The sequence below is a fragment of the Anser cygnoides genome, chromosome 2 (assembly GCF_040182565.1).
Source record: "Anser cygnoides isolate HZ-2024a breed goose chromosome 2, Taihu_goose_T2T_genome, whole genome shotgun sequence".
Lineage (NCBI taxonomy): Eukaryota > Metazoa > Chordata > Aves > Anseriformes > Anatidae > Anser > Anser cygnoides.
The window spans coordinates 62,010,135-62,027,876 of record NC_089874.1 but is presented as its reverse complement, the minus strand read 5'-3'; the positions used below and the strand labels follow the sequence as shown (position 1 = coordinate 62,027,876).

Here is a 17,742-nt window from a genome sequence, read left to right as displayed (position 1 = left end):
GAAGTCTACAAAAAGAGGACGGTCATAAGAACAGCAAGATGACAATAAATCAAAGCTGTTCTATTGTTAAAACTTTTAAGAGTGTAAACTTTCCCAATTAGTATTACTATCCGTAAACAAATGTTCAAAAACTGTAGGTAATTAACCTCCAACTGCAGATAATTAATGGCTTCCATAAGCCACAAGCTGCCTGGGAACAGGGTCAAAATAACTCCTTTAAAGGCTCCTATGCTGAGAACAACAGAGTAGCCAGGAATTCTTCAGTTTGGTAGCTGGGCAATGTAGGCAGGGTTTACGCTGGTGTGAGAGGCACAGGGGCTGACTGCTCTGTGACATCCCCAAAGCAAGAAGGAAGGTAGCTGGGAAGCTGACAGGGGGCAGATGTGGAATAAAGAAAAGGTAATGTTGCTTCATGTGGCACAGAGTTCAGCTAGGGGAGTCCTTGCCTGTACTGTGAATGTGAAAAATCTACATGCGTTGAAAGACTGAACGGAAAAATCTGTGCAGAAGCAGTTTGTTGAGAATGATTAAACATGCAGAAACCATGTTCAGGAAGACCCTGAGTGCAACTGGCTGTAGGCAGGAAGACTTCATGAGAAAGGAATATAAGGAGAATCAACTTGGCCTGCCTTAATTTATATTCTTTCTTGACCTCTGCTTTTGGACACTTGGTGATAACAGATAACTGGTCTGACCCACTGAAGCTGTGGTATATTCTCACACTTGAAAAGGTCAAAACCAAAACACCCCTCCCCACCAGTGGCCAGCATTACATTCATTCAATTTTGCCTTTCAGCTGATACGTTTAGATTTTATCACATATACCCTTGAGGCACTAGTACTCATATGGTCATACAGCTTGATGAAATAACACAGAAATGGAAGGAGATGGAGAAGTTAATTAACTCTCAGTGAGGTTCAGGAATGAAGATGTTATTTATGAGGACTGAATCAATAGAATCGGAGTCTCAATTAGGTCCTGCAAGATGGCAACTAAGGGATCTGTTGTGATTGTTTACCAATCACTGACTGCAAAAATTACTATTATCAGGTACCCTCGGATCAAAACAAACAGAACGCTTCTTGTTACTCTAGGAGCAAAGGCCCAAGCAAAGTTACAGTGTAAATGAGATACCAAGTTAGACTGAGATTTAGGAAAATGAGGAACCTCAGGATATCCTTCCATAAAGGACAAAGCCATTACAGGAACACCTGGCAATTGCCCTGTGTTAATTCCACCACTGCATTACAAAGCATGGATAAATGCTATGCTTGAAAGAGACAGCTGTTGTAGAGGCAAGGCTGCACCCCTAAATGGACATGTACGTACAAGGGATGGAGAAGGCATAAAAAACTGTAAGCACTGCCAGAACTGCCATCCCCTCTCCACACAGACTTTGAACAAGCTTTAAAATAGCCTCAGCTATGTGTCATTCACTTCAGGGCTGCTGGACACAGACACGTTAAGTACCTGGTGGAGGCCATATTATAAAGTCCTACAGTGTCCAAGCTAGTGAACACTAGTAATTGGAACACTAGCAAAATTTTATATAAGCAGCTGTCCAAAACCAATAACACGATTAGCCATGAAAATTGCTATCTGATTTTTAATTTAGTAGCCAAAGCTGCAAAGACGTCTACACTGTGTCTCAGCACCTCAGCATACCAAACACATGGCAGCAATGTGATGGGACAGGAGAGGAAAACGAGAAATAAAGCAAGGAACACTCACTTCTAAGCAATCTTCTCATCTGGTTGCCCAGATATCACATCTTCTTATGTCATTTACTTAGCAGTAATTAAATCCAGTCTTGAAAATTAATAAGCTGGAAGTGTGAGCTGCTTTATTGAATCTGAGCTGAATACTCAACAGCATCAAGCAACTGTCTTTCGTTCAGCATCTCATACAGCACCAAATGTATTACTGCTGCTTGGTAAAAAAAAGATGAAAAACAGCTACAGGTTATTTGCTTCCCGTGTTCCAGAGGAGAAAAGTGTTTAGGCCTATTCATAATCCTCTCTGAAACATGGATTAAAGCAGCAAAATGCTATTCATCAGCTTGTTGGTTTTGTGTCTCTGTATGACGACAGTGCCATAGACACCAGCAGTGGTCCCTTGGGAAGTCCTGAACCATTAAAGAGCTATGCAAATTTGACAGCTTCCTCTGTACTACACCCCCCATCCCGCCCCATCCCCCAAAAGAACTCTGGCTGTACAGGAGATGCCATAAGCACCAAGAGGAATGTCTGTGTTTCTTGTGGTTTATGTGCAATATATTTTTAATTATTGGTTCTCTTATAGAAGAATATAAAACCCACTGTATCACACTATTCGTGTGTTCTTGTACACATTCATAGGTCTCAGATACAGTAAGGCTGCTTTAGTGATGGGGATGGATTTTTTGGAGGGAGAAGGGCAGATCATTTAAGAGAAGGTGGCCAGGGAATAACTTAGGTCATTCCCAGGTCAGTGACTGGGGAGGAGGGAGGGACATAAATCACTCACTGAAGGGAGATCGATTTTTTCTTTGAAAGACCAGGGAAAGATTTCATTTCTCAAGAGCATGCCCCACCTTTATTATGCCATTACATTTTTATACCTATCCCCTGTAGAAATGCTGTAAAGAATTTGGAAATGTGACTTACATTCGTTTAAAGCTCTATTCTGGTGTCAGCTCTTGATGGAAAAGCAAATCTGTTCCATTTCTGCTTCCCTAGCTGGCTTGACAGCTGAAGGTTAGGTAGATACAGCATTTAATGCAGGCAGCCATATCTAGCACAGGTTACACTGGCTCTGGCCACAGATGTCAAGCCTTACATTGCCAGAGTGATAACTCCCATGAAGTCTGTAAACAATGAGGCAACCTATCTGCAATCCCCCTACTGCAAGGGGGCCCTGCAGCAGCTGTGTACCTGCTTCCCAGTGTGGGAGTTGCCATTAATTCTTTAATCGTGTGAGACCTTAACTATGAATAACTCTATCCTCTTCCAAAGCCCTATGGAAAAGATCCCTATGGAAAAGAGGCAACACCTTTTTCTCCCTTCCGCAAGAAAATAAAACATCACATGTTCAAATTCTCTAAAATATTTTTTTCGCTGCTGTGCCTACATTCTCCCGTGATGTCAAAAGAACTAGTACAAAAACAATAATTCACATGAAAACAAAAATTCATAAACATTCTGCATAAGCTTCAGATCTGCATATTTCTCTACAGTCTACCAGACACAGGCTCAATTTTCAGAGCTGTAATTACCATAATAGGAATGGCCCATTATTAAACAACCAGCAGTTACCCTAACTGCATGAAATCTGAATAACTGAATGCAAATCATACAGATTTATTTTATACAACTCTGGTTTTTGTTTGTTCTATGCAATTATTTTAAATTTCACAATAATGAGATAAAAAGTCATTCTGATCTCTGCTGTGTAACTAATGTTTCTGTGAATCAAAAACAAACAAATGATTAATCTAGCTGGAGTAGCCTTTTACACCTGCAAAGAGTTGATTAAGACAGCAAAGCTCCTTTAAAAAAAAAATCGCTCATAAAAGAAAAGGTATATATCTTATGATTTTGATAAAGGAAACAGAAACAACCAAGGACCACTGCAAAGTACCTCTTGAGACACTTGGAATTAGAGAAGAAGCATCTTAGATGAGCTTTCAGTTTATAATGAAACCTGGATTCACTTAAATCTCAAACATGGATGCAATTCAGTGTTTTTAGTTAGGTCTCTCACCAGGAAATCTCATCTCTCATTTGAAAAATCATGTTTCTTATATGCTAGCAATGCTAGCCCTTTTGTATGATCATACATGTCCTATTCAAAGATAAAATACTATGTATGTGACCCTTTCAAGATAATGTAAAAAGGTAATTGTGCCTCTACTTTCTGCCAGCACCCTTCACCTCCCTCCCCACTGAGATCAGCCTTAAGTCCACAGTCTTGGAGAACTTCAGGTGATTGCAAGGTTGGATGGTTCACTATCCGCTGAAGCTTACCTGTGATGGAGTTGTCACATTGATTTCTGGGACAAAGTTGTCATCAAATAGGTTAATGATATTCTCCTGTTGCAACTCCTTTGTGGGTGTGAGCTTAGGCAGTGGTGGGACTGGCGGACCTTTCCTCAGCTAGGGAGACAGCAAAAATATCACAGACTAGTTCATAGATAAAATAAAGTGCTTTAAGCTAGGTCTAAATGGCTTGAGATGGGTTTTTCTCTCTGCTGCTTCACCTTAAATGTAGGAATAAGCCATGGAGCCAAATGAACTGTTTGGTTGCTCATCATGAGATGCCTTGATGGAAACCTTGCAAGGCTATGTTTCAAATTCATTCCAATTCAAGTTTTACGTGACCTAAGTTTTAAGTGTCCTATATTTGTCTTAATTGTAAAAGATGGCAATTGTGTTAATAACATTTCAATTGACTCAAAAGGAACCTTCATGTACTGACTTGCAAAAAACAAAAACCAAACACACACACTCACAAAACCCTCTTAGAACGTCATTTCTTGGTTGAAATTTTTCTCCTCTGATGGAAACACAATGCAGGGCACTTCCTTTCCTATGCAGCACACAGTTGGAAGAGCAATGTTGCACAGAACAGGCCTTATCACAGCTTTTTGTCTTCTTCAGATCACTTCAGTTTATCTTTGGTATTTTGTCTATGCCTACCTGTTGCTATCTCATAAATCCTACTTAATGCTAAGAACATATCATCTCTGTGAACCATCACACCTCAGAGGTGTTTAGGTCACTAATTCCCCCTGGTCTCCAGAGATTCACACAACCATAAGCTTATTACTTTGAATAATGCTAATTACTAATATACTTTGAATATACTAATTACTGTACTACTTAGAATATTACTAATTCCTAATTTTTAAATTCCATCAAAATAAAATGAAAAAAATCCAAAAAATTCTTCAGGTGATGTAACACTATTGGCACTAGTAAGACTAAACTGAGTTGTATCAGATCATCGTTCAGGCACTGGGATGTCACCATTTGTGAGACCAAAGACAATAGGTGTGCTCACATGTAACTAACTGGAAAATAAAATTCCTTCTGATGTGTCCCCCCATAGAAAAAGCAATCAGCACAGAAGCTACACCCCATTCTGAAAACATCAGTAACATCAACACAAGTCTTGTCTTGTCTTTGACACGTTCACAGAGTATCACCGACAATTCTCATGTTACAGGTGATGCCTTTCATGAAACTGATCCTTATTTCTCTAATACTGGTGAGAATAAAAATGACTTCAGAAGCATCAAACTTCTCAATCCAGTGTTGATAACAATGATAAGCCTTTAGATATCAGTAGTTATATCACAGCAGTACTTAAACCAGCTCTGTTATTTACTGTTTTAGAGGGAAATCCATGTTGACAGACCAGTGATACTCCAAGGCTATTTTTTTTCCACTGTAAGTACGAATTTGAACAAGAATGATGATGAGCAACATATAATGTATTGAAATTCATGAGGTAGTTTTAGAAATGGGTTTTTTCAAATTATCTCTGCTGAGATATAGGTCTTTAGAATCTATGTTACTTTTTAAGGTGTGTTTTGCTTAGTCACCACAAGTCCTCCTGGTTCGCAAGCTACTTTAAATTTTCCTCATTCCTCCTGATGAAAAATAAAAACCAAACATTTTCCACCCATGCTTGTAACACAGAGGTGAACAAGCAATGACCAGTATTGAGCACAACAGAGCCAGTGACCTCCCTGTTGTTTCTCAGTCTATGCCCAGATGAAAAATATTACCATATGTAGTATCTCAGCTATCTTTTACTGCACAACTGAACAGTTTCCTTTGCCAGATTTCTGCTTACCTGTGTTGGTGATTTAGGCCGGGCTGGTGCCGGAGATGCTGGTGCCAGCATATGGTTGGGACTAGCAGTAGGGCTAGGCAGGGGAGAGGCCTCCTCTGGTGGTGACGGTGTTTTTGCAATACGGAGTGGACCTGAATCACTAGACAAGAATAAAAGCAATGGTCAGGACATACACATCATGCTGATTTATTACCTCGAAAATTTGATGCAATAGTTGAACTGCATCCCGTATGTAATGCCAGTGACCTCAAAAGGCAGTATACACTGGGGATGAACTGAACCATTAAATAATGATTAAAATCAAAACTGTAATTAAATATAATCAAAATTCACCGATCTATTGTGTTGAACGAAGTTTTAACTTTTGAGCGACTATTATTTTTGGAACATCTGTTGTATCTGTTTACCTGATCATTATAACTTGAGGTAAACAGAATACTGCATTTCTTTCAGATTCCATATTTGAAATAATGTTTTATGTATAAGTTTGTAACTATCATAAAATGGGAGTTGGAATTACTGTCTTCATTTCACACTGCTCTCAAAATAAAAGGCTGTAAAGTTAAAAATCCCAGAAGACGACATAACAATGAATAATGCAAATAATTTTAAAAGCTCAGCAACTTCAGAAAGATTTCAATACAATAAAACACAACTAGGATTATTGTACAGGTATAACTATTTAGAAGGATGACTCACCACAACTATAAACAAGCAGTAGTCAAGTGACTTCAGCAGAGCTCTGCTGATATTAAGAACAGATCTGATGAAGTACTGAAAAGGGATCTGCCCTTCCTGTGAAGGGACCTGCTATAAACACTGGGACATATTCAAGCTACCTAGAAATGCTGAAAGCTTACAACTCAGGAAAGCTATAAACTACAACATTCAACAACCATGGTACTTGGTAAGAGAAAAGCGAGTCCTACACATCTTCAGGGAGAACAGAAGCACTATATGATTGAGGAGACCACACCATAAACATGTTCCTAATGCTAATGCAAGAAAAATTAATTCATTGGATAGGACAGACTTAGCTCACACTCACCACCTCTTTCTGTGGAAATATTAAAAAAGAAAAAAAAAGGCAGTTATTAAGAAATTTATTTCCCAGGTACAATATTTGCCTTCAGGATGGAGTATTCAATAGCATATACAAATTTAATTTCTTTAATATAGTTCTTTAAAGGAAATATTAATAATATATTTATCTATTATCTACTTCTCATGTATCTAAAACGGAAAACTGTTTTATCTTACAAAGAACCATTCCTGAGTAAGGTTTTAGAGCACAATAACTAACAATAAAAACTCAAAATCTATCCAGAATTTCACATAAGACTCTGTGAACAGTACAGCAAAAATATACTGTGTATAAGCTGTTATCCTTACAGAAGTCTGAACCAAAGAAAAAGGAAAAAAAAAAACACTAAAAATTGATGACCTATAACTAAAATCTTCCTCACTTTGAAAATAGTAGATCTCAAAGAAGAGAGCAACATGGTAATTTAAAAATAATAATAATAATTCATTTTTTTAAAAAGCATCTTTAAAATAAGTTAAGAATATCACACAGCATTAACTTATACCTGCTCATTTGTAGCTAGAATCCTATGATTTTTCTCTCTCACCGATGGAAAGAAAAATTCAGTGGGAATGAGAATGTGTGCATGCTGTGGATGGTCTAGGAGATACAGGTGGCCAAAATACTTGTTTATTACAAAAACTACTTGAAGTTTTCCCACACAGCATTTTATTTCATCCCACAAAAATATTTTACAAATGGTCAGTGGGAAATATAGTCTGACTCAGAAACTAAAATTTTGGACACATTCTTAATAAAATTGTTCTGAATTTTGCATTAGGTTAGAAGCTCCAATATTCTATTCTTCGTCCTTCCAAAGTGAGATCAAAGGAAATGTAGAAATGTCAGCCATATGTTTGAGGCAGATGTTATGCTGTTTGGTAAATCTTAATTGTTGCTAATCTGAGCATGGCTTGAAGGCAAATTAGCAGTAGCCATAACATTGTTCTGATTGCTTCTTGATGAGCTGGGATTGGCTGGAAAATCAGCATTTTTGTATTCACTCTAATTATCATTGTGTTTTAATAAGTGCCACTGTTTTACAATTTCAACCTTTTCTTATCAGTATTACACTACTGAGATCAAATTCTGTCAGAAAGGCTTTGTTATTTGCAAGTGAAAAATCAGAAATTGTGCATTAGCATCCAATGACCTTAAGAAAGCACCATCTGATTTTTATGCATTTTTGGTTTTGTGTTTATTTTAAGACAAGATTTCTCTTGGAAGTCATTAAAAATATGGCATTTTGTGACATTCTTTTTTACTTCACCTTTTCAGCTTTTATGATACTCTCCGATCCCATTTCCTGACTTTTTTTCCATGAGCACAGGAGATAAAACATGACTTACAAAGGTCAGGATTCTCACCTAATTATATGCCTTTTGGAACTAAAAACACATGCTATATTTCAAGGCTTTAAAAAATATTCTGAAAGTTAGCTACCTTGCTGTAGACCAATTACCTATAAATAAATGGGCTATATACTTAGCTGGTGCAAATTGCTGTAATAGTCTACAGTGAACTAAATTTCAGCAGCTGAAAATCTGTCCCTTTTTTATTTTATTTTATTTTATTTTATTTTATTTTATTTTATTTTATTTTATTTTATTTTATTTTATTTTATTTTATTTTATTTTATTTTATTTTATTTTATTTTATTTCCCAAAGGAAAAATAAGTAGGTAATGAAGGAAGTTTTGCACCTCTACTCATGTTGAGAAGAACTTCTGTCCTCCTGAATGAACAAACCTGGTGACTGGGTTGGGCAGTGATCACTATATATGGTGTAGCTGATTACTACTTGTCCTGAAACTAACTGCAATGCAGTTCATTAAAATAAGAAATAAAGTCACCTTGGTGCCCCTTGAATGGTGAAGGCCTTGTCTGCATGCTGATCTCCCAGCTTCGTCATCACTTCATAGAGTTTGTGGCATAGCTGAGAAAACAAAACAATTGTCTGAGTTTACATGAAACGTTACAGTGATGATTAAAAACACAGGTGATAAATCATGTTTGGTAACTGCTCTGATTTCTTTAAAGTTGTAAATAGTTCTTTCCAAAGATAAGCAGTGCCACATATATAAAAAGTCTAAGTGGAAACCTTTCAGAATCAAATAGAAACATTGTCAAAGTTAACAGCAGTTCAAAAAAAAAAAAAAGGTTTTCATAGAACAACTTTATAAATATGACTTACTGCTGTCTGCTCTCTGATGGAGGGAGTCACCTGAAGTTTGAAGCAACATGTGCAGCAGAGAAGATTCATGTTTCCCCTCAAAAACCTGATCCCAACTCAAGTGGGACTTTGGTCAAGCAAGTCATTTTCTTTGGTCAAGCTGTGTCATTTTCGTTTCTATAAGTTAATAGTTTACTATAGATAATACAATTCCACTTAGGTGTTTAGTACATTCAAAAGGTCCTTACTGAAATTACTGTATTTACCTAATAGTGACAGATCTAATATTGCATTGCCGACAATGCATGTAATGGTCTCGAAGGCTGTGGTTGACGTATTTTCTCTTGTTTAAAGCAATGTGGTGCTTAGCAATTGGACATAGAAAAAATACTGAAGGCAAAAGCGTGTTCAGAAGAATAGAGAAAATATTAAAATAAAAAGTGAATTTAATGCTACAACTGACAATGCATCATAATCCAGGGTTGTATGGACTACCTTTTTCTTAAGGAGAGTACGAAAATGGCAAATAGAAACCAATATGAGACTTATAGTACAAATCCGGACCTAGGGCAAATTCTCGTCTTTGCTTCTGCTTGATTTTTACTATTGTGTTACAAGACATTTGTTTGCTGTTATGTAAACAAATACATCATATAATCAATTATACATGAGATACACATTTTACTCACTAAAGCTATCTCCTTGTGAAACTTGGCTTCAAGGCTGGATACATTTTTGAAGGTATTCACATAGAAGCCAACTCGCCTATGGAAGATGGCACAGGGAAAGGAGAAAGAGAATAAAGGATGGGGGTAGGAGGGCCACAAAGGAAAATGAATTATTTTTTTCCAGACCACAAGCAACATTCTTGACTACTATTCTCAGCAAAGCAAATAATTGTAGTGAATATCAAAACTTCAAACTCATTTGCTCATGACTATTTCTGTTCTGGTTAAGAACCATCACATTTCACTCTGCACAGAAGGAACATACATTCACAAAGCACAGAGCTGAGAGTACTCAGCCTGAGTACTCAGCCTTCCCTAATGAAACAATCTTGAAATTCATACATACGAAAGAAAATCATTTCTAATACAGAACAAACATTTTTGCACACGCCTTCAAAAATCTGCTTGCTTGGAGTGAGTGATTATGTGCCCTTCATACATGTTAACAGCAAGAGGTGTTTTCTTAGTTTTTGAGTTATTCTTTTTCCCTGTTTAAAACTCTCATATGTAATTTCTCTTAACTTTCATTAACCCAAATCATCTTTGGCTTAAGAATAAGCTTGCAAAATGTCAACTCTATGGATCATTTTCCTTCTGAAGAATTGTAATAACTAAAAATAGGACTCTGAAAGTATTTGCTTCCTAAAACATAGTTTCCAATCTATGACTATTGCTCAAATTAAATTTTATCTTTCACTGAGACAGGCAACACACATATTGAAATAAAAGGGTCCTTACTCTAGATCATTAACGTGCAGTTTTACTTTTAGTAAACCCATGAAACAAATATCTTGGAATGCTAAGAAACTTGTCAACCGAAATAGACAGAAACACAGCAGGAAAACTCTCTATTGATCTCAAATTTAACAGGAATTAGTTCAAAAGGCAGAGGAGACAAAGGATACTTCAGTGACTCACAACACACTTTCAGTCCAGACTGTCATTTGTTAAAGAACATAGCACGCTAATGAGATGCTTATTTCTCTACTGCTTTTGTTCTCCTGCTCATTGTCTGTATAAACACCATCCATGGTTATACATCCTAGATAAATGATCTATTCCATCAAATGTCTTTACAATACAAACACAGTGTAAAACTATGAAATGTGTATTCTGACGTAATCATAATTACATACTATTTTTTACTTTCTTATATTCTTTCTTATATTGCTTTGGTGTTATTTTATAGGAACTTGAAAACAACAATTATACCTTTGCAAAGTTCTTTGCTTCTATACCTAGAGAAAAATGACCTATTAATAGACCCATTGCAAATTTTCTAGAACAGTATGTAGCTGCTCTATACAGTTACTCTTGACAGTGGAAATATTTGATCCTTTTATCAATAGTGTTTTTTTTGTTTGTTTGTTTGTTTGTTTTCTCGAAAGGATCAGATATCCACCATCAAAGTTTCTGAGAAAGGTGATGGAAGCAGTGGGCTCTAGTCAAAATCTGCCATTCTGTGCTCTGCCACAGGTCTTTATCCATAAACTGGAGACATTCTTGCACCTTTTAATGAAGATATGATAAAGTGTCTTAAGTGCCAAGATACACTGAAAGAAATAAGCATAAATATATTTACAGTAAGTATAATTTTGTATTATTATCAGGCATATTTTGTATAATTTTGTATTATTATCAGGCATTTTCCCTTTCACTGTTTCAAAACAATGATGGACAGGATTTCAAGGACTTTCTATCAGCTCATTAAAATCTCCTGGTTCCCCTTTATTAGTCTCCCTTTAGGCCTTTTAGACAATATCTTTGTAGGCTTACCGTGACCACAGAGATGGCAACTCTTCTTGCAAATCAGTGTTAAACTCTTCAAATACTTTCTGTGCTTTCTGAAACTCTTCTTCTGCCTAAAACAAAAACAGGATGACTTAACCTATCACTTTAAGACATAGCAAAACCTGGCAAAGCTGTGTTTGTGTTTGGTTTTGTTTTTGTGTCTGTATTTAAATTTTTAACAAAGTATGTGACTTAGTCCCAAACAACAAAGGCCAACACAGGACTTGCTGTGCCCTAAATCTCATTAAGAAAGTTAGATCTCAAATGGGACTCACTCCTAAAATTGGCTAAGCATACCCTCACCATCCATCAAAATACTTAATATGCATATATCCTTAAGGATATCTATCACTAGTTCTACTTCTGAAAGTGGAAAGAGAAGAGAAACTTTGCTCTAGGTCTCTGCACAGAAATGGAGATCCCAAAGTCATCTGTCAGCATCCTTCTAAGTGTGCTACCTTGGTAATCCTTCCTTCATCTTTTCTTTTTGAGCTCTGCAGGGCTTCTAGATGATGTCTTGCACTGTCATAGTCCACTAGCTTTCTGCTTCGTTTTGCAATCCGAGTCTGCATAGAGGTAAAAATGAAAGTCAGCACAATTGACACCTCTTTTTAAAAAAAAAATATTTTACCTATGTAGTTCTTCAAGTTTTTTACGTTTCATTCTCCCTCATCTGCCATTCATACAGACTTACTATAACAACATAAAGGAACATAGGCATGGAAAAAGAGACATACTAATCACCTTATCTTTTTTTTTTTTTTTTAAAAAAAAAAAAGAAATCTATTTACAGATTGCTTGTAAGGCTTTTTTTGTGGGTGTAGTGAGATACCAATGTTATGCAAGACTTGTGTCATTTTCCAGAATAAGTGGACCTGCTAAACTCATGGTAACACTGTGTTTTTACCTTACACAGTGTGCAAATTTAATGAATAATTAACATGTTTTTAGAGTAGAAAAAATGCTTAAAACATACTTCTCAGTATGGCTACTCTGACACATAACTTAGATGCATTAGGAATAATTAACATAAAATAGGCATTCTAATTTAACTGCAAAAGTCCTTTGATATATATTGACTTTACAAAACTCTACATTATATGTGAATTCCACATGCAGAGCAGACATAAGCACAGTTTGACTTTGTATCAAGTTTGAGATGGCTTATCAGTAATGTTGGGATTTTTTTTATATTAGTTCCTGATGTAAACATCAAAGGAGATGGCTGTATGATACCTATTCAATTCTAAATCATCACAAAGAATTTCCAGCTATGTTTGTATAGCTTCATCCAAATACTAAATTATCTACCTCTCACTTTTAACCATTCTTTATCCCCATGCATTTCATTTAGTAACCACCTCCCTGAACTGTACACCAAGAGAGACCTGGGAGAGGCTAGAATCTGCGTAACAGTCTCTCCTCATGTCTACTACAAAGTTTTATTATAACTAATTAAAAGACAGAAACCATGGTTTAGTTAAGAGAAAGACATTTAGATAACCACAGGTGCATCTGGCCAACAACAAAAGGCCTGCTTTTCATCTTGAATTTATCTGGCAACTTAACAGCTGTAGAGCTTAATCCGTCCTTTTTGAAGTCAATGAGAATTTTCTCATATCAAATAAAATTGGAGCAGGAAAAAGCATTGTAAAAGTTTTATGTATAAAGACTAATTTACATCCAAGTACTACAGCATGAAAATTATTTTGGAAAATTAGTGCAGCCTGATGTCAAGGATTAGCTTACAGAACTACAGAAGAGAAAGACACTCCCCCAACCTTTTTACTTTTTCGTGTGTGTGAAATTTCATTTTATGTTTATATTATGACTCAACAGTAATTGGTGATTTTTACAAATTGTCCTTTATAGGGAAACATTACTATACTTTGATATCAGGAAACTGTCCTAGATATGTATCCAAGGTCAACAACGACCCATCCACCAGTTTTTGATGGAAGTCTTCCCAAAGTTCATCACATTTCTGTAAAGGCAGATGGAAAGAGAAAAATGTACTTAGTAGTTTAATTCCGCTTCAAACCTAGGGGAAATACAACGGTAAAAGGTAAAGATTAATCTTTCTGAAGTTTTAAAATCTTCTTTATGGCAATAAATGAGAATGCAGTTATAAACTAAATTAAAAAGAACACCTTGACATTGCAAGCTTTAATTAACAACAAAAGAAGTTTCAGTTTAATAATCAGTTTTTTCATTCTTTCAGCTGTGTGAAAATAATAATATCATGGATTCAAGGTCTTCCTCAGGGTTTCAGATTCCTGAGGGTGGCCAATGCAGAATCTGAAGCAGCTCTAGCATAGAGTATGTTCACTGATGATGAACCTTCCTTACAGAGAAGAGATGTACAACTAACAATTAAAAAAATAAAGGAAATAAAGGAAAAAAAAAGTGGCTTTCCCAGCTATCACAAAGATTTGTAAGCTTTGTTTTGTTTAGTCGTTTTCCAAATAAAACCTGTGGAGATCCTCCCTAAGAAAGGTCCATCCTTCTCCCCATAATTTTTGTGCCATTAAGATGCATGCGATGAAATGGCTGTCTTACAGACCAAACTCCACCTTGCACTGCTAGAGAACTAAGATTCCAGATATGAAAATTGCCAACATTAATAGATAAAATAAACATATTAATTCCAGAAGCTACTGTGGTCTTCCTCAGTCCTCTTCACAGCTTGTGGGCAGCACTCTTGCAGCTTTCAGGTTTTTAATAACATGTTAATGCGGCTGATGTTACAAGGAATAGGGTGCAGTTCCTTGCCAAAAGTAAAATCCTGCTGCAAAGAGACAGTGCTTGAGGTCCTGGGTTTTCAGCTGAGCAATTCATTAGTACATGTTAAACATCCTGTTCCCCCTTCTCTTTGCACATTTCAAAACGTCTGAATTTCCTTAGATGGGAGGGTGGCTAAAGGGGGCTTTTAAGTCCAGAAAGCTACTCTGTAGTGTTTACTTTATCACAAGCTAATAAGACATATTGTAAATGCTGTGTGATGTCAGCGTTCAGTTCATTCATTTTCTACTCTAGCAGAGTCCCTAATGGATTATTACACTCTATTAATCATGTTTATAAAATATCTCATTTATTAATATAACATTTAATCACAGTGGTCACCAGAGCAGCAGAGCATTAGATCACAGCAAGCAACTGCCAGTCCTGTGCATTTGATGTACATGTTGGACAATTTTAGATCATGGAGGTTTTGTAAAAGCTAATGGGACCAAAACCAACACTGAAGAGTCCTTTAAGACATCATCTTCCCTGCCACGCAGGAGTAGGTCATTTTGATGTACCCTTTTTGGAAGGATAATTTATATCTTGGACAGCACAAACAAACCATTCTCTTGAGTTGCAGGTTGATGGATGCATAAATCTACACTTGTGTCATATTGGGACAAAAATAGGAGCAGCGATTTTGTAATATTGCCCACATGAGTCTCTTATTAAGAGCACACACCTAACACTTATTTCTATACCTAATAGAGATTAAGGGTCAAATCTTGGTCCTTGTACGCACAATTACAAATTCTGAGTGTAAAATTTAATAGCCTATAAATACAAGGTGAGGTGCTACAGCAAGATACAGCAGCAGGTTTTCTAGCCATTTAACCTAAAAGGATATAAATGGTATTGTATCTTAACTTACACTGTATGGAAGTTGAGTACTTCTAAAATCAAAAACATGTCATGCCTTCAGCAGCAGGGAAGGGTAGAGGAAGGCAACCACAGGGAAGAAAGCAATCATTAGGCTGATTTGGGAAGACTGCTCTGTCTTCCAATTTCTTGTTAATGATGCTATCCAGAAGGCCCTGCACATTGAATCCCAGGTGGTTAAAAGCTGCACTGATAACAGTTTACACCTTCTTGTCACCACCAGCAATTTTGCTGACAGAATTTCCCAGAACTAAGGATGTTTACGTAGGCAATTCAGAGCACCTCAAGTCAGGATCTCTTCTAGAAAAGGCCTATATAGGCCTCTATGTACCTTCTAGAAAAGCCTATATTTCTCTGATCACTGAAGGAATCTAGTAAAGGCTGAAGTGAATAGCACCCTGCAACCTAATTTGGCCTTAAAGTCTAAATTCTTGCCAGAGAGAGATAAGTGCCCCATCAGCTACTTTGTTTAGTGCTACAGGCTTAGTAGTTATTAAACAGCACACAAGAATAAGCAGATTTAATAATTTTCAATATTCAATTGAATTGAGAATCCTGACTGTAAAACTGCATCAGATGTACACTTTTCCTCAATAGCTCAGATTAATCCATTTGCAACCAAAATACTACTTTTTTCTTCTTTCCATGCATCTTACCTCTCCAATCATCTTCACATCTTCTCGTCCATACCAATCTGGCTCATAGACTTCATGGAGAGACTCTGTAAGCTTTTTTGAGGCATCTTGCATGCCTGTAATTAGAAAAAGGAACATATAACTGCAAACTACAAGAGACAGTTAATAAATAACTTTATTTCAGCCCACATGTACCCCACTTCCCTCTGCCATGTTTAGAATATAATTTTCCAGAGCTGAAACAAAAGCTTTATACTCAGCCAGCTCTCCCAGATTAATAAGAAATGTCCCCCATAGTAGAATTAACCCATATTTATATATATGAAAAAACTCCTATCAAATTAGGAATTTCATTTGCTATTCTGAACTAAACATATCTGAACACGGAAACAACTCTGAGGGTAGTCCTGCTCACTAGAGACATTTAATAACTCACCAAAGCACTATCACTCAGAAGCCAAACAAACAGCTTGGCTTTGTTTATTCTCAGCTCTGCCTTCCTATAGAATGGTTTCCTAGTTTGTCCATAATGAGTACCATGCCTGCCTGTGTGCAAAAGGAGGCATCTCCAGGGTGGGGTGGTTAAAATGGCAGAGATTCTGGGAATTGCTGTCTATAAAATGGACTTAGGAGAAAAGGTAGAAGGGTTCCACCCTGAACAAAAGTGCTCCCCAGAATGGGAGAAGTTGTACAAAGGCAGAATGTATCTCAGGACTACTTTGTTTCCTTGTTTTCAAAGTTTTTTAAGTTTCAAGATCTTTCATATGTAAAGTGAGACTGATTAAGAAAAGTTTGTTATTCTTGTGCCCATAATAATGATGGTGACCTAAAGGTATGCAAGTAATGAAGCAAAGGACCAGCAAGAGCTGAGGCAGTGTCTGCAAGCTGAGGGAAAAGCAATGTCTGAACCTGGGGAGTGTGTTGTAATGGACCTGGCTTTACAAAGAACAATTATCCTTTATGCCAACACAGTACATTTAGCTGTATGTGGATCCCACTGCTTATTTACACTTGCAGTGCGGTGGTGTCCACAGAGAAGTGCACTGAACCAAACAGCATCAGTCACCTTTGGAACTCTTGCCACTGCAGATGAAACAACAACAGGGACTGTTTATCGTTATGACTGTAATACAAAGAAGATCTGGATTAAGTGTAAAGTAGCTTCATTATATTCCAAGGAAGAGCCTAAATCTGTCTGCAGTGAATAAATTGCTGCCCCCAGTGATGGCACTGGGGTTTGCCTTTCTGTCTGAGTAGTGCAGGAATACATTAGATGTTGAATATGGTTTGGAAACAGGTAAAACAAAACTGATCTCACATAAGACGCTAAGCTCAGAATCAGTAATTTTAAAATGACAAAGGTACTTCAACTTCTTTGCAAAATCTGAACAACACTAACTGCTAAAAATATTTTTTGACCTGCATTAAGTTAAAACAAACAGACAAACAAAACAAACCTCATTTTTTCTCCAGCCAAAGTCTGCCTGCTGCAGCACATCTGTGCTGTCTTGAAAATATCTCTAGTGTGATTTTCAAATTTAACTGGCTGGATTTAGGAATAACATCAAGCTTTCATCCTTTAATCAAAAGGTGCTGTGCCAAGACAGAGTATTTGATTTCTTCAGGGATTGTCTTGGGGGTGCTTCTAAATGACAGAGCTCAGCTTTAAGAATTTGTATAGCATAAGGACTTAAGATGCATTTCTTCTTTCTCTCCTTCGTGGTTAATAGTTAGGATAATGTATCTGACTAAGAAAGAGTTACTGAATAGAGGTCGTGTTTGTTTTTTGTCTATAATGTGCCAGATTATAGTAAAATATAGATGATCTTT

At 36.7% G+C, this 17,742-nt stretch overlaps 1 protein-coding gene across 3 annotated transcripts in view; it reads right to left on the bottom strand.

The window, feature by feature from the left end:
- The window catches only part of AMPH (amphiphysin), a 129,995-nt gene that overhangs the window by 32,765 nt on the left and 79,488 nt on the right, over nt 1–17,742 (bottom strand). For all 3 annotated transcript variants that reach the window (XM_066992213.1, XM_066992211.1, XM_066992212.1), the window contains exons 4-11: nt 15,934–16,028; nt 13,503–13,598; nt 12,073–12,180; nt 11,600–11,685; nt 9,785–9,860; nt 8,776–8,858; nt 5,840–5,978; nt 4,006–4,134 (exon numbers count right to left, since the gene is read on the bottom strand). In XM_066992213.1, the coding sequence (XP_066848314.1) occupies nt 4,006–4,134; nt 5,840–5,978; nt 8,776–8,858; nt 9,785–9,860; nt 11,600–11,685; nt 12,073–12,180; nt 13,503–13,598; nt 15,934–16,028 (812 nt within the window). The remainder of the gene's footprint in view (nt 1–4,005; nt 4,135–5,839; nt 5,979–8,775; nt 8,859–9,784; nt 9,861–11,599; nt 11,686–12,072; nt 12,181–13,502; nt 13,599–15,933; nt 16,029–17,742) is intronic.